The sequence below is a fragment of the Blastomyces gilchristii genome (genome assembly GCF_000003855.2).
Source record: "Blastomyces gilchristii SLH14081 genomic scaffold supercont1.21, whole genome shotgun sequence".
Lineage (NCBI taxonomy): Eukaryota > Fungi > Ascomycota > Eurotiomycetes > Onygenales > Ajellomycetaceae > Blastomyces > Blastomyces gilchristii.
Window position 1 is genome coordinate 58585 of NW_003101662.1, and position 18914 is coordinate 77498.

At 45.5% G+C, this 18914-nt stretch overlaps 3 protein-coding genes across 5 annotated transcripts; 1 reads left to right on the forward strand and 2 right to left on the reverse strand.

The window, feature by feature from the left end:
* The first annotated feature begins 1171 nt into the window (after positions 1-1171).
* Positions 1172-3358, forward strand: BDBG_07840 (ER lumen protein retaining receptor). The gene is made up of 7 exons (XM_002621576.2): positions 1172-1471; positions 1602-1660; positions 1740-1806; positions 1880-2085; positions 2162-2412; positions 2530-2569; positions 2636-3358. Exons 1-6 carry the CDS (start codon positions 1450-1452, stop codon positions 2564-2566), a joined length of 642 nt encoding a protein of 213 aa, XP_002621622.2. The 5' UTR covers positions 1172-1449; the 3' UTR covers positions 2567-2569; positions 2636-3358.
* On the reverse strand, positions 3219-8494 carry BDBG_07841. 2 transcript variants are annotated; one of them, XM_031723277.1, is made up of 6 exons: positions 5959-7335; positions 5238-5718; positions 5043-5165; positions 4869-4923; positions 4645-4784; positions 3366-4500 (listed from the first exon to the last, which is right to left on the reverse strand). In XM_031723277.1, the coding sequence occupies exons 2-6, from the start codon at positions 5657-5659 to the stop codon at positions 4020-4022; spliced, it is 1221 nt and encodes a 406-aa protein (XP_031580411.1). In that variant the 5' UTR covers positions 5660-5718; positions 5959-7335; the 3' UTR covers positions 3366-4019. The 2 variants fall into 2 exon arrangements, with proteins under 2 accessions (XP_002621623.1, XP_031580411.1); XM_002621577.2 differs by having other exon boundaries at positions 3219-4500; positions 5238-8494.
* Positions 8495-11165: 2671 nt separating this feature from the next.
* BDBG_07842 lies at positions 11166-18878 on the reverse strand. Of its 2 annotated transcripts, XM_031723278.1 has the most exons (4): positions 15690-18754; positions 13305-15628; positions 12962-13161; positions 11166-12855 (listed from the first exon to the last, which is right to left on the reverse strand). In XM_031723278.1, exons 1-2 carry the CDS (start codon positions 18172-18174, stop codon positions 15036-15038), a joined length of 3078 nt encoding a protein of 1025 aa, XP_031580412.1. In that variant the 5' UTR covers positions 18175-18754; the 3' UTR covers positions 11166-12855; positions 12962-13161; positions 13305-15035. The 2 variants fall into 2 exon arrangements, with proteins under 2 accessions (XP_031580412.1, XP_031580413.1); XM_031723279.1 differs by lacking the exons at positions 11166-12855; positions 12962-13161 and having other exon boundaries at positions 13166-15628; positions 15690-18878.
* Between the last annotated feature and the right edge of the window lie 36 nt (positions 18879-18914).

Here is an 18914-nt window from a genome sequence, read left to right on the forward strand (position 1 = left end):
TTCTGCAATGTAAATGAGAATTCTAAGTATATTGTAATACACTATATATTATACAATAGTCTCAGAGTCAGATTGAAAGAGAAGTATAATCTAAATCAATTAAATATAAGATTCTTATTCTTAACTGAGACAGGAATTAAATATTTAATAGACTTTCTATCAGAAACTTAAGCAGCTATAAGAAAATGACTAAATTCAGAATTATCTGAATATGAAGAGGAGAAAATTAATCAGATATAGTCTGTTAAAACAGCTATATACTATCTTTTAATAATTTGTTTTATTACAGTCTTTCTTTACTTTATCTTTTTCTTTCAATTTCTTTCTGTCTATCTATTTAATATATCTATCTTTAAGACTGTATTCTCTTTTCCTTTGTCATGATATTGTTAAATGATTTCAAAGTATCAGAAGATGTTAAAACACTGCAATTTGTAAACAGTTTTTATATTCTGAGCTGGAATTTTCTGATTTTGCATATCTGAAATTGATGAATGTATAATAGTTAACTTTACAGATATAGGAAAAACTCTGAGAACTAAAAGTTCTCAGGTAGATGTCATAGTCTCTGACTGTATACATCTATAATTGAAGAATAATAATAATAATAATAATAGCTGATGACCTCACCAAGCCACTGGCGAAGCCTGCATTTGAAGATTTTATCAAAAGGGTTGGCATTCAGGAAATTGAGAAGAAGGAATAATTGAATGATAATGATGATACAGTGAATCAATGGATTTTGCATGTATTTCTTGATTTTTACAGTTATTGCTGTACAGACACCTTTCCTAATGAGGAAATCAGGGTCTGATTCATGTAATTAATTATTATTGCATTTTTGAAAGATTTGAGGATGGGGGAGGCCCCGGGTGGCGGCTTATTATAGGCCACGGTGTAGCAAGGGGGGGTGTTGGTGATTACTACACCTACCCTAGTCACGTGCCACCCCAACCTATCCATTTAGTGTAACTCGCGTAGATAGATTACACACAACACAACACAACAACGTTATCATCCTCCAAGACAAACCGAGCCAGAGGGTCTGAGCCCGCTGAGATAACCAATAACTTCAAAAGATATGCAAGTCACGTGGTATTCGGATTAAAGAAAACCCGTTCGCCGGCTCCCTGGCGCGATCCAACCGCCGCAGCCAAACCAAAGATCGCCGTGGGTTAAGAGGCTTCGTGTCAACAAATCGAACTTCAAGAACTGCGCTCTCCGCTCCCGAAGCGCCCTCTGCACCGTCAAATGCCCAGTTTCATATGGCGTTCTCTGCCTCTATAGTCCTCCTAGAGAATCCTCAGACTCAAGAGCCTTCTTTACCTCGGTGGCCCTGTTGCCATCGCGCCATATACAATTTTTGATTAAAAGCTTACTGCCAATTCCCCCTGTATTCCCCGATCAAAACAATTAGCTCCGAAACCTTCGCTATCCCTCGCCGCCAACATGAATATCTTCAGGTTGTTAGGTATGCGCCTACCATATGTCGCAAATGCTTTTTTATTAGAGCCCTTCGACCGAAATTGTGCACCACAATTGCTCTAGACGGATATTTAATCGCGTCCGAATGGCTGACCTTTGAATTTTTATACTCGCAGCGGATTTCTCCCATCTGATCTCCATATTGATTCTTTTGCAAAAAATGAAATCATCCAGCGTACGCATACCTCTACCCCCGTGAGATTTACGGCAAATCCACGATATTGCTACCATTGCGGCGGCTGATTTGGGTTTAGAGCTGCTCTGGAATATCGTTTAAATCTCAAGCATTATATCTTTTCGTCTATATTACGCGATACTTAGGTATGTCTGGTTTTAGATTGCTCAATAACAGAAGGGGTATCGTATGGTTATTAACGTTGTTCCCATCAAACAGATCTTTTTTGGACCTTCACCGATTCCGCCTATAATACCGTTTTTAAACTCCTATTTATCTCTTCCTCAGCCTATACGCTATATCTCATGGTCAACGACTACAAACCCACTCACGACCCAAACATTGATACGTTTAAAGTGCAATACTTGTTAGGCGCAAGCGTTGTGCTCGGTGTAATATTCCCGCCAAGATATGAATTTGCTGAGGTATGACAGTCACCAGATTTATACCGCTCCGTGTATGTCAACCTCCGTTACTAAGTATTTCACTCTGCTGTTTTAGATCCTCTGGGCATTCTCAATCTGGCTCGAATCCGTAGCAATTCTCCCACAACTCTTCATGCTACAACGCACCGGGGAGGCGGAAACGATCACGACACATTACCTCTTCGCTTTGGGCATTTACCGGGCGCTATATATTCCCAACTGGATATATCGATATTTCTCGGACGGCTTCTTCGAACCCATTTCGGTGATTGCTGGTGTTATTCAGACTATTCTCTACTCGGACTTCTTCTGGATTTACTATACCAAGTTCGTTTTTCCTCCCTTCTGTTCCTTGCATATAACATTTTATCTTCGGATATAATTGTCTCCCGGGCGTATTTTTGAGCGAGTTGATTCTAACCGGTTTTTCTTATTTGTGTATAGGGTTCTAAAGGGCAAGAAGTTTACGCTGCCAGTATAAAAAGTGAGTTCTTAAAGGACATGTAAAATGCACTTTGTAGTATCTGAGAATATTATTAACATTTTAAAGAAATAAGTAACAAGGTTTCACAAAAATAGGGGCACTGCCATTGTTAGGCGTGAGAGGGGAGATCTAAGCTCTACAAACTTGTATCATCAAAAACAGTTCATTGTTTTTCACTCTCTGTTCAGCTTTCTTTCTTTCTTTCTTTTCTTTTTCCCCATTTGTATCATCTGGGAAACTCATTTCTTTCTCCCCCATCTTTTTATATTACTTCTATATACTGTTCTTTGCTTCCTTACCTTTTTTCTCTTCTTGACGACTTCATTTGCATCCACCCTAGAAGGGTTGGACGGCAACCCCCATTTTGTTCTATATTTTTTACTTTAATGACACTAATGATGGGTTTATCTGACGCCATTATATCGCATTAATATCGCGGTCTGGGTAATGACTAGGAAAAGAGAGCTATATGGGTTTAGGAGTTTTTTCCTTTTAGTTAACGGCTAAAATCCCAAGCAGCTGTTCCTACTATGCTCACGGCATAAATAATTCATCGCAGGAACAGACCTTTCTTTTGAACCATTTCTTCAACAAAATAAGCACATCCGCCGGGCAATGCTGCAAAATTCTTTTATTTTATTCGTGATTGATATATACTATACCCGTGAATAGTCTGACTAATCGTAGAAAGGGCTCCTTATACAACACAGGAGAGGAATGGAAAAAAGGGGGTGGCAAAATAAAAGCAGGACGCAAAGTTTTTTTAGCCACACGGAAAAACACACAACAGACAAAAGAGTATATGAAATATATGAAATTAATAGGATCTATGAGACAAATCATTGGATTGGAGAAGAAAAGGAAATACAGTGAGTTATATAGCTTGAAAAAACACAACTCCTCTCAATTTAGTTAATTTTCTGAGCCTTTTCAAAGTTTGCAAATTCTCCTGCTGGCGACCCCTGTTACTTTTCTTTCCCATAGCACCCATCCCATGTATTATATGAACTTTTCGTAATCGGACAACTTAGGAGAGAGAGAAAGAAGGCTTGAGTGATAGAAATATGAAAGTATTTTGTTTTTTCTCCCTCTTGTAGCGTAGCTTTTGTATATTTTTCCGCAAACAATAAAAATAAAATAAGATAAGAAAGTAAAAAAGAAATGATGAAAATATTATAGTTCCTACTCAAGGTCAAAGGAAAAGGGCCTGAACATTTAATGGAGGAAAAAAATGGAATAAACGAAATAAGCAAAGACAAAAAAGGAAAGTCAACTACCATACCGAATACCCATATCATGCCAAAATGCCAAGTGACAATAATCCCATTATCGATACCAATTACCAAATGCTGAACTCGATAAAATAAACAAGCTGCTCTTAGTGATTATCTGTTAACGTACTCCTAGCCCACGTATATCGGGTAGCCGGCCCAACAAAGGTTGTGTCCCATCAATATTGTGACTCGGGAATCCCATGAGCTTCTTCATACGAAGTATGGTAATCCAGATGCGGCAAATGCATTCCTCCTCCCGCTATGCCTTCTGTGGTGCTCGAAATGGACCTGGGAAGCGTACCTAGCCCAGTCGGAGCTAGCGGGTTGACATGATGTTGGTACTGGCTGCTGTGATGCAGATGATGGTGACTACCATGGCCATTGTGGCTGTGACTATGACCGTGGCTATTGCTATGGCCCCAGCCAGCGCCTTGGATGTGGTGGGAATACTCGCTCTGCATTCTTCCATTTGCAGCGCTGGAACGGCTGATTACAGAGTCGCGTCGTGAGCCTGGTGGGGAGAGAAGTTGAGGATTCGGTAAGGTTGTTAATTTTGGAGAGCCCCTGCGGGAGTTCGGAGGGGTTAAACGTGAGCCCCGGCGAACCTGGCAAGTTGGGCAGATTTTAACGAAACGGGAGATTAGTTCTTTGGGGACCCTGTTTGTATATATATGGTTAGATTTATCTTTTTCATTCTCCTTTCGCCCTGTTCCCTGTTTATCATTGCCATTATATATATGTCTTTTATCTCTTCCAGGTTGAGTGCGCTTCCCTCTTTCTGCTCTAATGCAGCAAACATACCAAGAATATATCCTCCGAACCTGAGCCGAGGTCTTGTCTCGACCTCCGTGTTGGCATTGTTGATGTGCTCTTGTCAAAATTTTGAACAATTTCTCCCGAATAGCAACTGGTTTCCCCTCGTGGCAGATCAACCGTTTCGACTGAATAGGGCATTCATCTAATCAGTGGGAAAGCCTATCTATATATTTGGAGGATTCACTTTTAAGAAAGAAAGAAGGCCATACATCAGGTGTTCTCCCATCGTTCGGTTCAAGTTTGAACATCTTCTTGACCCAAAATCTAGAACGCACAGGTAAGTCAGCATATGCAAAGAATCGTAAAGGGTTTTGATAGGTCCACGCCGTGAAAAATAGCAAATGCCTGCGTCATCCTGCAAGAGAGAAGAGAGTGTGTCGTACCGAAATTGTGCCGACTCAACACCCGTATTTTTAGGGTCTATGAGCACCGTTCTGATGTTTCGCGCCCTTCTTGAGTGTATCAAGGCTTTATCTTGCTTTTTGACCGACAGGTCCTGGACGTAACTTAGAAGCAGGAAAGATATTCTGTCAGAAATAGAGTTTTTATCTGTAATAGGGAGGAGGTGAAATAATCACCTAGCCACAAGTTGGTCGAATTCTACAACATCTGGGAAGCCTTCCAAGGGTGGTAGCACTGGCTCAGATGCCATCGATTGCTCATTACATGACTCTTGCCTCTCAATCTCGACATCCCGAAGCGGGTCTGGAAAGGCAAGGTACCTGTGGGGAGTAGGGTATCTTGGGTGGGCAAGATACTGAGGGGGGTAAGGGTAGCTGCTAGTCAGGGAAGAATGCTGTTGCGTTTGATGATACATTGAATGCGATGTAGCATAGTGGGGACTTAAATGGGAGCCTTCGGAAGAAACCGACGAGGTTTGGCTGTACGGAGAGAGAAGGTGAGTCGAGTATGAATGCAAGGACGGCTGCGAAATCCCATATTGGCTGCTCGGAGTGTAGGTGTAGTCCTGCTCTTCGCTAGGGGAATAAGTCTGGCTCATCGTGAGATAGGTCGGTTGATTAGGCGGGCGATTGGTCGACAGCAGCAGGTTCCTCCTTCCTGTAAACGCACTATCATCAGGGGGATTCTAAAAACGCCCAGTCACAATAATGGAGCCGAAGCGGCGTCCCAAGAACCACCTTTCTATATGAGGAGCTCTAGTGGGGGACGGGGCGGGTGATTTGATAGAGAGGGGCAGGGCCACGAGAAAAGCCTGGCACTTTCTCTCAGGAGTAGGCCGAACCAGAACCTGTAAGATGCGGAGCACCAAAAACGAAAAGAGAAGAACGAGAGACTAACAGTAGAGGAATTTTGGATTGGGCTTTTCCCCGGTTCATAAAAGATTCGGGAATTCCTCAGCCCTGTCGAAGAAATATCGCAATCAATCGGCTGGGATAGAATTTTCCTGGAAGATAGCAGAGGAGGGGGGTGCGACGTTTGTTCGACTTCAGCACATATGGATAATATCAAGAAGGAATAAACAGAGGATCGTTTCGCTTCTTATATAAACCGAAGGCACAGCGATGGAATGTTCTCTGTAGAGACGGGCAGGGAGTTGATTTAATAGTAATTGAGAGCTCTCGCGGCTGAACTGAGTCCGATGGTGCCTCAGGGGTACAGCCAGCAAGGAGGACAGAACGAGGGGGTATTTATTTAGAGACAGCAAATGAACCTATGGGATACATACATCCAGAGCTCGAGGACATGGAGGATAGTACTGGGAAGAGAAGACGAAACAAAAGGGGAAAGGAATGGGGCAATAATGGCGGACCAATGCCGGCGATGTACCACGAGCTGATTTGCACGATAGGAGCACAAGCGGATATCCAGCGAGGGGCATCTAATTATTGGTAGACAGATGTGCAGTACATACGTACTTGGATAGAAGTGGTGGGATGGTTGAACCTCCGTCAAGTGTCTGCCGCCGAATGAAGCATTTGTCTGGTCGCAATCGGCACCTTCCGAGCCGGATATCTATATATATAGAGCGTAATATAAATATTTTCTGTTGCCTTTTTTTATTTTTATTTATTTTTGAAAGTGGAAAAGAAGACCAGACCCAACTAACTGGCTGTTTCCACGCGGTTGGGAGGGATAAAGGGCTCGCTGTGTGCTCACAGTGAGTCCCAAAGCAGGGCGGTTTCGTCGTCTTTGGTTCCCTTGTTTCTGCAAGTCATACCTCCGACGACGAAGCCCGCAGGGCAGGGATGCCGCGGCGGGCTGAGGTGGACTCGCAGAAGAATTATAAGTGTAAATATATCATAGGCCATGGCAATCACTGCTCGTTATAGCGTATGGCCGGGCTTGCGGGAGACAGCCACGTTGAGACCTGCTCACCCAGGATGTTTCCGGAGCCTGGCTGGCAGTGAGTGTAAGCGGTATAACTTAACTAATACCTGACTTGAACTTGACTGTGACGGACCCAATCGAGGACAGCAGAAGTTGGCGCTGTCAGTTGTCACCAAAAGTGTCTCATATAGTGTGCTCGGAGTGTCTAGCGTGAGGGTGCGAGATGACAATCACCGTTAGCGGCCAGACTCGATCTCTGAAACCTACACCAGGAACGCCTTGGTTGGCCGCTGTGACGGGGTGGATAAGGAGCCTGTTGGCGCTGGCTGTACCCCGTACACACGATCTACGTGGAGGGGAGTCGGCGAGGGTAAAGTAAAAAATAAATATAAATATATAAAAAAATGATGCTGCCATAGAGCCAGTCATTCGTCTCTGACCACATACACAGTTGCCAATTACAACCTCACAATGCGCCTTTCCGTTCCATGAGAGCTGCACAATGACCTACAAGCAAAAAACCTTGTGTAATCTTCTTGTCTGTTTTCATGGGCCCCTCGAGAACAACAACAGCACTTCCTTATCCAGTATGATCCTTTTTGCAGTCGATATACGGAGTAGTTAAGCTAACTCCCAGAGGCGACTACACGTATATAATAATAATAACAACAGAAGCAGGAGCAGCCGCAGCAGAAGCCTCTAACTACCTAGTGTAATGTCTGTATACATACGCACACACACACACACACACACACTCTCTCTCTCTCTGCTTGCTGACCAACAACTCCGATCCAGCATTCCGCGTGCAGACTTCAAGTGCCTTTGTGGACACGCATAAATAAATAAATAAATAAAAATTGCTGTGAGTGCGGGAACCCGCATCTGAACCAAGCTCTGCTCCCTCTCTCTGCTCTGACCGGTTGAAGCTGCTGATGCGTCCCCGTAGGCACCTCTGGACTTCTGCCGCCCCCTCGACGGATTGGCGGGGGGGGAAAGCAGCCAATAAAGCGTCGTATGGCGCGCATCTGCTGGCCGTTCTGTCTGTCCCCTCCAGCAAATCCCACTGATCAATCCGTGCGTCCTTGCCTCGATCTGGTGCCGGGAGATGGGGGCCATGGAATGTCTATCCGCCTTATTTCTATGGCTCAATATATGCCTAGACTTTAGACCATTATAACCTGGTCGTGCCGAAACGATTGAAAGGTGAGAAATAGGTAGGAGTAAAAATAAGATATTACCATGTTAGCCGCATGATCACCGAGATATTGGGGCGTGGAATGGTGGCTCTGGTTTCTTGCTTGCTCTTGGTTGGGATAGGGTGAATGAGAACCCTTTTCAAAAATATACCCAAGATTGGCTTACTACCGACCTGTACTTTACATCCTGACGGAATTACGAAATGTGGGATCCTTAGGGAAAGGAGGATATGCGGGATGTGTTGGGTGAACAGCGGTGTACAATACAGCTTGGAGAATATGATAGTTATTTATGTTTGTCGACATCAAGCTGCATAGAGTTACGGAGCAAGCCATTTAACTTGAAAAAGGAGAAAAAAAAAAAAAGAAAAAAAAAAGGAACATCCAGCATTTGCATCGTTAACTAGCCTCTGCTCTAACTAGTAAACTAGTAAACTAGTAGTTAGTTAAACTGGGGACGCTGAGGATTTCTTTTTTATGGCGCTCGAGATACAGAAGAGGATTTAAGCGCGGCTCTGGCTCTCAATAACGACCGAACTGTTTTTTGCAATAATATTAAAAAATAAATACTAAATAAATAAAAATTCATAAGCTGCTCATATGCAACTGCATTGAAATATTTCCGATGGCTCTTCTCACTACCAAAATACCCAAAGAGCGCTGTCCAAGTATTTCTTTTCCGTTTGCTTCACTGATTAGACTGAAATTCGCATCAGCCTGTGGAGGCTTGTTGGGCACGAAAAGTGACTTGCATTTTGCCAGCATTTGCTCCAGCTGGCCAAGTACCTCGTTTATCATCATCCCCCCCCACTCGCCCGGAGTGCTTGCTTTTTTGTTTTTTGTTTTTTTTCTCTTGATTTTGATTTTTCTTTCTCCCGTCCGCCTTTCTGAGTCAGCAAAACCATTCCCTGTACATTTGTACTGTACATACATCGCATCTGCTGGTGTTGTTGTTGTTGTTGTTGTTGTTTGTTGTCGTCGCAAGGTGTTGTTTGTTCGACTAAACAGTTGAGTGAGCTGTTGTGTTGTTGGTGTTGTCCTTTTTCCTTTTCCTTCCACCCTCCCCACATCAACCCTGGGCCATTCTTCTCGACCTAGCAAACACAAGAACACAATTGTTTGGGCTTCTTTGCCTGGGTCCAGGAGCGAGACAGAGAGCGCAGATAGATAGAGTCCAACTACTGTGACTGTGTTTCCTTGAAAGGGAACTACAGCGTAATAACTGGTGGCTTGTTCTGGACGGGGGGCGAGTCCGCGCGAATCAACATATTTAGGCCTGAAATGCCATCTCCAGCTCCCTCCCCTTCCTCCCAGGAGCTATGTATGTACTATACATAACTCCCACCATCCATCCACGATTCCAACAGCACGCACAGTCCTTGAAACTGAGGTTGTGCGTTGATGTTGTCGTTCAGGCCAGGCCGTAGGACCTGCATCCCCCCAATATCGGGACCTCATGCATGGGCGGCATCCGCTGAAGACCCAGAATAGAACCACTTGAAACTGGCCTCGATATAGCGGAGTCACAGAACAATAGAACCAATTGCAGCCAGCGTGGCTTTTCCTGACGATTTCCTTCTTTGGTGCCTGGCGTTGCAGGCATCTGGCGCCTTGGTCATTGTGCGCCTCAATAATACGTTTGTTCTGACGCAACCAGAAGTACCGGGGAGTACTTGTGTGTGCTGTCCTGTTGAATCGTCTGCTCAAGGTTCCCACGTCTGTTAATAAAAGATGTATCTATTTCATCTAATTTCTATATCTATCATCTATTTGACTCGCGCTGCAACGGATGGCGTTAGACAAGTATTCATTTTCATCCACCGATTGATGATCAATCTCTGCTATGTCTTGTTCATTATTCCCAAGAAAAAGCCAACAAAACAAATTTCAGGCGCCCTGCAGCTGGGGGAAATCTTATACATAACTTCTATCAGCAAATCGTCCGGGCGACGATGGTTCAGACCATCATCATCTGCAACAGTTATATTTTTGCTCCTCCTCACCTATATTTTCCAATTCGTTCATTGGCTCCTGTTATCTCCGCATCATTTGCTAACTACTTATACAAACGGCCAGAAAATATATTCTATTCTGGGAATTCTGACATTTATGTGGAACCGTGGCGGGCTTGTGTTTCGTCGGTATGCCAAGTGTATTTAATATATAATTTAAATATATGAGGCATAGTTACATATAACGCTCGCTCGGCCTTTTATTAAGAAGCAAGAGGGGAACTCTGCAGCTTCTGTTCCAAGATTCCAGGCAACGGAGGCTCGGGTTCTTCTACCCTTCACGGGACAATTTTTTTTCTTTTTTCTTTTTTCTTTTTCTTCAGTGTAACTACCGCAATGCACCATGCAAATCTCACCCTAACCAAGAAATTGAAAAACCTTCGCGGCCTTTGGAAGACGCATCAACATCGGCCCATCTCGACTACCTGAGCCCCATTCTCGAGATAATTCCCGATAATCCGTATTGCCTTGAGCAGTTCTTTCTTACCGTTTCTTCAGGTAATTGGCTACCACAGAGGGTTTCAAAAGCTTACAATTTTCCATACTCTCTGAAGGCTTCTCAGAGAATTTAGACGACACATTTGAATCTCTACAGTGGAGTCTGTCCATCGCATCTACGACGCCATTCCGTATTTAGCGCAATATACCAAGTGCCAGTGATCTATCTGCATATCCCTTGAGAAATCCCGCTACGCTGCTCACGCGCTGCTAACAGGGAATCTCTCAACAGTCCTTTTGACATCTGTTGTTATCTTCTCCCCTTCGCCTTCTCTATAAAAACAAATTTTTAACGACACTTTTTGCCGATGATCTCATTGGCTTTTTATGCCAGGCACACCTATTTGTGTAATGGGAGGCTCGGTTGCCTTCAGTTGCATCTTGTACTAGACAAACTTCTGCAATGTTTTACCAGGGCTAGATTGGCCGCTCTGACTTCTCGGACCTAACGTTCTTTGAGGTCTGACAAAATATACTAACAGGGCATCTTTGCAAAGATATCCTCTGGGGGATGGATATTCAGTGGGTATCCTTGTTTATTGATACATTTCTCAAGCTATTTCGAGCTTTCATCAGGCCCTTTATTTGTGTCCGCCTCTGGTGGCAAGTTTAAATCTATCAACACTGCCGGATGAGATCCTCTAATCAGTTTCACAAGAAGGCGGGTAGATTTATATGTGGTCTTATGTCACACGTCTTGATTGACATGACGCAACAAGGTGTTTTGATTAAGAAGCTATTATGAGGCTCTCTAACAGCATTCGGATGCTCGGGACAAAGAAAGAGCAAGACAATAAATGGGCCAGAAGACGAAATGGGACTGGCTATAATGCATGTCATCGTCCTCATCTAAATAGCCACTCCCTTCAAGGATTCTTCATCCAGAGACTCAAAATTCGGCATTGGACGGTTTTTCGATACAGTTGGTGTTGTGAAACCCAATCAGCAGGCGCCATTCTATGTTTTTTTTTCGCCATCGACCTACCTTGCCAAGCGGGGAATCATTCTCGAAAATCCGATCTGCTGCTATCCTAGATCTGGAGATTGGAGATCCTTGAAAACTGGGGCCTGCCTGCGAATTACGAGACCTCATATACTACAGGGTTTCTCAAGCTACAATCACTGCCCTTTCACCCAGGCTACCCTCCAGGTTGGGTGAAAACAGAATACAAGAAAATACAAAACAATCCCCCTATCAATCAAGCTGTAGGTAGGTATCCTTGCTCTCTCTCCCGGACCGTCTCTTTTTATCTTTCTCTACCAGCATGGAAGCCTCTAGTTGTGTTCTTGTGTTGCAAAGGGGGCGCTGCTCAAATTTCAATTCAAGCTCAGCGTCATTGTCCAATGGCTTAAGGGAAAGCACCTATCCATCTCCAAGAATGCCATTCATCTCCCCAGCCACTGTCAAGACTGAAAGTGGATCTTCCCATCTTTACCAGGGGCACCCCTGTCCCTGGTCACTCAGTCCCTCTATCCACACACACACACACACAGACACACATATATTCAATCTCAACGGATTAGTTAGCGATATCGAGGTGACGAATTTCAATAACCCCCCTCGTATGGGAATTTGCTGCCTCGAAACCAATAAATGCTCAGCAAGCGGCTTTACAGTGTTGGTTACGATCTGCCAACGTCTACAAATGGATCGAATCGATCAAAAGTGGATGGGAAGGGGGGGGTCGTTTCCATGGGACTACGCAAGTCCAAATCGAAAGGCCTAGTCCAACCTTGCCCATGCCCAGTGCTTCGGGGAGCATCAGACTTCTTACAGAATGGACCACTCACTAGCTAGCCAAGCAGCCAGGAATCCAATGGCATCGTTTTCAGATCAGTTGTCTTTTTCCCCTTTTGCCCCCCGCAAGGATGGGGCGCAAGTGGATACAGCTGACAGTTTACCCCTTCCATTTTCTGTCGTTCCTTTTCTTTCTCGCTCTGTTTTGCTCTTGCTGGAAAGGAGATGCTTTTTATGGTATTGTTTTTTGACGGCTATGTAATGGTGTGCGCAATTTTACACGTCGAACCAGCATCTAACATATTTCCAATGGACGATACGCTTTATGCAAATAAGTCCAAACTAACCCGCGCGGAATCAAGTGCTGGCCGTCAAATGGGCCTTCAAACGATAGGAAAGCAGACTGAGAAAGAAGTTGATTGTCCGCAGTGGGAATTCTTCTATTGCTTCTCTCGGCTTCCCGCTGGTAGGACCCTTCCATTAGCTTCGATATAGCTATTATATTATATTTCTCATGGAGATATATGTATGTAGGAACCCTTGCATGGAAAAAACGTGCGTGGACGTACTTTTGAGTTACTCAGTGTCATTCTGCATAGTCTGTGTATAGTAGCGGGTACTTTAGCATGAAAGGTATGATGAGCGCATCCTGCTTTTGTGTCGTGTGGGAGGTTGTACCAGGTACTTTTTCTTTTACACAGATATCATCCAATGTGCAACATTGCACAAAAACTTTATCTACCTCATATGACACCAAGGGAGGTTGGATCTATCGAAAGAGGAGGCAATATTAGAATATAGATCTATCTATCTATCTATCTGTATATATCTGAAAGGAAAAAAGTGCGTGTACATCAAATAGATACGGAAGTAAAAATTACAAACACGCATAAAAAGGGGAGGGGAGCTCACCGTCCTAACTAACTGGAATGAGAAAAGAAAGAAGCAAACACACTTCCCGCCACAGCGCCCGAGAGATGTGTGCATTACACCTAGCATGCCGTAGCTCGCAGTAACCGGTCCAAGACCGAATGCAGCTTTTCTTTTTTGAGTTGGCTCTACGTGTGCCTGAGGTACCTAATTTATTTCGATTGAGCCTGGCTCTCACGCGCTCACTGTCACGCTGCAAACTCGAATCCCCCATTTTCCCCCTTCCCTTCCCTGGTGTGCTTTGCTTTTGGAAGCCTGGCCCAGTCGGGAGTATACTGTTATCCATGGATGCAATGCTGCTGAAAAATGCCCGTATATAGCGTTATGCGGGGGTGCCCGCGATAGATTCAACGATCGCTTTTCTGTCATTTGATCCTTTCATGTGGACTTGTTGGAAGCGAGAGGATGCGGTTGGAAGGGAGTGGCGGGAAGAAAGAGGGTCTGAGGGGGAAGTCGGGGCCTAATGGGCATAGGTTTCATAGAACTTGATTAACATCCAGATCTTGGGGCGTTCTTCTTGCTTGTGGCCTAGTCTGTAGAGGAAAATACGCAGCATTTCGTCTGAGTGAGGTATTAACTCCAGAAGGTGCTCAAGACAAGGTAAAAAAAGATATCACATCCATTACCTGCAAGCAGGCGCAAGCATACATGACGCTCATTATGCAATAGACATGTATGCTTACGCCTGCAGTGTTTCCGGCCTTTCATCCACTGAGGCTGTGTACGGGAACTGCGTTGTTCCTGTGCTGTGAGCATAAAAGAACGGAAGGAGGCCGGATATTGTCCCATGCCTTGCCAAGTCGGCTTTTGGTTTCAGGACATGTAATCGTCATCCGCCTGACTAACCCGCCCTTCGCCGACAGTCGACCACAAGGAATAAAGAAAAGGCAACTCAAGATGTCTTACCGATGTAGACGTTCAGAGGATCGGGAATCGGTATGTCACTGCGAGCGGCATTCGATATCAAATAGCTGTTGGTCGAGGAACCGGAAGTCTACTGCCACGTATCTGGAGAATGAATTGAGACGTAGTGTTGTTTGCACCCCCGTCCACGGCTTATGGTGAAAGTAATTTAAGACAGAAAAACATTCTGGACAGGCGAGGGTAGACGAATAGCGGTAACCGAGAACATCTGAACATTCTATTGTAGTAAAAGCAAAAATGAACAAACTCAAATGGTCGGCATAGTTAAATGGTTACTAAGTACAGACAATACATGCATCGGTAGGTGAGAAAGGGTGCGTGAGCAAAAGCAATGACAGGGAAAGGAGCACAAGAGGGAGCAACGGAAACTAACAAAGCCAAGGGATACATATATAATAGGAAACTCGTTCAGGGGGCAACATTGATAGATAATACACGATTGTCAAGCGAGGACAACTTTTGTTCTGATTTTTGGGGATTTCGTAAAGTCATCAAGGGCATGCATGGCATGCAATTAGCCCTGGGCAATCATGGCGGCATGTTCGTCGTAAATGCTCTATCGTAACCAAGTACAAGAAGAGGGGATACAGGAAAAGGGAAAGAGCTCATGGCCAAGTCATCCGAAAATACTACAGAGACGGTGGCATGGGTCTATTTCGCCTATAAAGTGGGAATAATAAAAAGAACACGAAGCGAAATTAGTGTACGCCATTGAAGTCTATGGACGATGTCTGCTGCGACAACAGCAGCTCATTATAGGGGGTTTTTCGAGGAAATTAAACGGAACAATTAGTTTCTACCCGTCGAATGGGTACTCGTGAGATCCGATCTTACCATATCTCGAATCGCCCATCTCCATCCATCACCATGCGCTGTGCGGTCTGCGGTGACCCACTTGCTCACCTTCCGTCTCCACTTTTCTTCTTCCGCACGCTGCCTCTTGATGAACTCTGGGCCAACATCGAATTCCTCCGTAATTGGCCATTCATCGGATGATTCACCAGCACTTTTGTCTTCTAGGTTAACGATATTATCCAGGGCCGTCATATCGCTCGAGGTCTGCGCTTCTCTCGGGACATTATATGACTTTTGCGGACGTTCTTGTAGATCATCTAGGCCTGCTAGGACTTCTTCCTCGTCAGGAGCGAGTGTGATGTTCTCCTTGCCAGATTGGGTCGCGGCAACTTTTAACCAGCACATGCGCTGAGGATCAAATACCATTCCCCCTACGATTTGGACGCCAGATGTAGCCCCAACATGAGTGATGAGGGCAGGTGCGGCTCTGGGGGATCTTGGCGATGGGATTTGTTCAAATTCAACTGTTGCATTTTCATTACCTTCCCATTTGTACGTTGCCGGATTGTATCGCATTCCCTTGATGGCTGGACATGGCATAAGTTATACGAGTCACAGAAAATGTGACATTGGATATTGATAACTTACATTTTGCTTCATGGACGCCGGCACCCATAGGTTTTATAAGATGGGGTTTATGGTCACCTGACCCCTTTCCACGACGATTCTTTATGGAATTATGAGGCGGAGGCCGTACAGGGCCTGGGGATTTCCAGTTTGTACTAAGAGGGACCAACGGTGTAATCTCACGATTTTGCGCAAAGGTCATTGAAGCAATTCGCTGCTCTCTGGCATTTCTCGAGGCATTGGTGTCTCGCGCAAATCGAGGAGTAAAGTCGTGCTTTGTAGGGCTGGTATGGGGGCGTGGGATTGGGTTGTGGGCCATGGGGGGAGGTACAATATGGTACTGGCTAAGTCTGTTTCTCATAGACCTGGGAACACCATACTTTATCGGATGTTTGACAAACTTGCTCTCTAGGGAAGCTGAGGTTGGAAGATCATCGAAAATGTCCAACTCTGAGCCATCGCCAAAATTTCTGCGCCTGTTAGGTCTGGTAATCGTTTGTTTTACGGTAGCAGCTAAAGATTCTGGGCCAAGATCAAATCGAAAACGCCCTGGAGTTTCCGGATGGTCACGGTTGGAGAGTCCGGATGTTGAACGCGGGTTCGAAAATAAGTCTGCCGAGCTGTCCGAATCGGTACGTCGATAATGTCGGGGAGTTTTAACGTTAACATGGTGGGACTTATTGTGCGCTGCTCCAGCTGGGAGAAAAGGAACAGAGGGGCGACGGCCGCTAGCCAGGCGAGATTCAGCGGTGGGCGTTTTAGGACGAGACGAATTTGAGGGCCTAGTGGTGCAATCTTGTCGAGAAGGGGGTCGTGCAATGGGTGTTATCCCGGATTGTACGTTACGCAACGCTGGTACGGATCGCTTTGCTTTCAGGAGCTGGGCATTGGTAGTAGTGGGTGGGCTCCGCAACGTATCCCCAGATGTCCTGTTCCCTAACGATCTACGGCTCGGAGTCTTTTGAGGTGGAGACATTGATGGTGGACTGGGAAGAGGGATACTTGAGAGAGACGAATGGGTACTCTGGGTACTGTGGCCACTTAGACGCGAATGTGGCCGTCGATACTTGGGAGGTGGCGCCCCACTTTCGGAGACTGGCTCGAGGTGGGTAGAATGAGGGCGTTCATGGCCGGATAATCTAGGTATTCGAGTGGTAAGGGGTGTTGGAGGTTTGTTGGTGAATGTGATGCTGGTGGCGGTACGCCTCGCTGGGCTAACAGGCCTGGTAGTTTTGAGTTTGATATTACGGTTCAGAGTCAGTTTACTCGAATCAAAAATCTCACCATCACCGATTTCAATGCCAGAAAAGAAATCCTCATTAGGCGGGGCGGCACGCTTTGGGCTTTGTTGTGGCGCAGAAGTTTGAGGCGAATGTGACAACTGATATTGCTGCCTCCTCTTGATAGCCTGCTCAAGATCCAACGGGCCATCTGGCAATAGGAGGCCATCAAGTCCATCATCTTCACTTTCAGCAGTTAAGCAACTCGAGACACTTGGACTCAGTACTGAGACTGTGGAGCTACGATTAGAAAATCCGTCTCTCTTTGTCCCACCAAAACGCACTCCAATGCTACCCTCCGCCCAATCAGTGTCAAGGTCATCAAGGGAAGGTTCTAGAGATTTAATTCTGTCTTTTCTCGTGGAGAGTTTCAAAGGTTCACCATCAGGAGGGAATTCCAGATCAGACTCAAAGTTTTCATCGTCTTCAGTTGGTTTTGCCGTAGGTGTTGGGAGGATGGTCTGTTGCTGCCGTGATTTTGCAATTTTGATAGTTGGAACATCGTGGAAAGAGCTGTCGTCCTCCGTATCACGAAACCGATCTAAATTGGTAAAGTTCCGTTTCCGCGACGGTGAAAGATTGCTATTGTCAGTGATAAACGGATCGGAATCCAAATCTCGAGATTTCACAGGACTGAAGTCAGCAGGTGACCCAAGCTGGCGTAGCGAATCTGGGAATATCTCATCGAGATTCAATTTCAGTTTGAGGTCCCCCTCAACACCAGACAAGTCGAGATCTTCTGACCAATCGTCTCCTAGGGTCTTTTTGATTTTTCTGCCACCAAGGCGCTTTATCGTGCCACCTAGCAAAGCCGAGCTGGGTACATCAGCAGGAAGCGGAATGCCGGCACTTTTGGCAGAGGCGATTGCGTCCTTTGTTGCAGCCTCATCATTGTCATGTAACAGCAATTGCCAATCCTCCTCATCGCCACCATTAGAATCCAGATCAGATCTGCAGGAACGACGAGAAGATATAGAGTCACGATGGCCGGATGGCCGGAAGGAAGACGATCCTGCCACAGAGGTACCGGCCGAAACAGTACGGAACTGGATATAATCATTACACTGTAGATCTTCGTCGTCATCCCAGCATTCGATTGCTTCGCCCGCTTGAGATTGGCGCAGCCTCAGGGGAGATGTGTCCATACTGAAGGAACCTCCAGCCGGATTGGCTCGTCCGTAGCTGTTGTAGTTCGTGTATCCAAGAGAATCTAATTCTATCTTCATAAGATAGTATCAAGTAGAACTTCTTGTGCCTGTTGGTGAACTTAGACGTTGACCTCGGCAGACACGATAGAAGGGAGGATGACAAGTCATTCCGTGTTGGCCTCGCCACCTGACTGATATTAATAGGTTTCGGGTAGGTTGGAGGTGGCTGGGCCGAAATCAAAAGAAAGTGTTCGTTGATGGTGTAATTTTTTTTTTTAAGGGCTTAAGCGGTCGATCTTTGGAATTTCAACGAGCAACAGACGAGAGCTCTCAACCTGGCTCTCTTCATGTAGAGTAGATAAAACCACTGTGGACAAAACTCGATTAAACAGGTTATACAAGGTCGGCCCAGATGGTTGAGCTTAGGCGGAACTTGGATATTGGGCAACTGACCGGGACAGCTGGATATAGTTGGGATCGAAATTGTTGCGAGTTGAAAGGAAGAGGGCGGGACAATGGCTGGACGGTAAAGTAGCCTGAGAAGCGGTAATGGAAGTGCAGCTGGAGGGTCGAACGGTGAGACTCAATATAGCATCCTCGTCGTCGTCCTCGTCGTCGCTCGTTGTCGGTGCTTGATGCCAGGGCAGGAGGAGGTTGGGGACAAGCGCGGAGTCCAAACGCGCTTAGGCGGCTAGTCCGGAAATGGTTCTTTAAGCGAAGGACCAGCGCCGCGGCGCGTCGGCCCCACGCGTAACCCTGGTTCAGTATCACGTGCGTATATGGTACGTTTGGTAACTTTGATGGGTGTTATGACGATA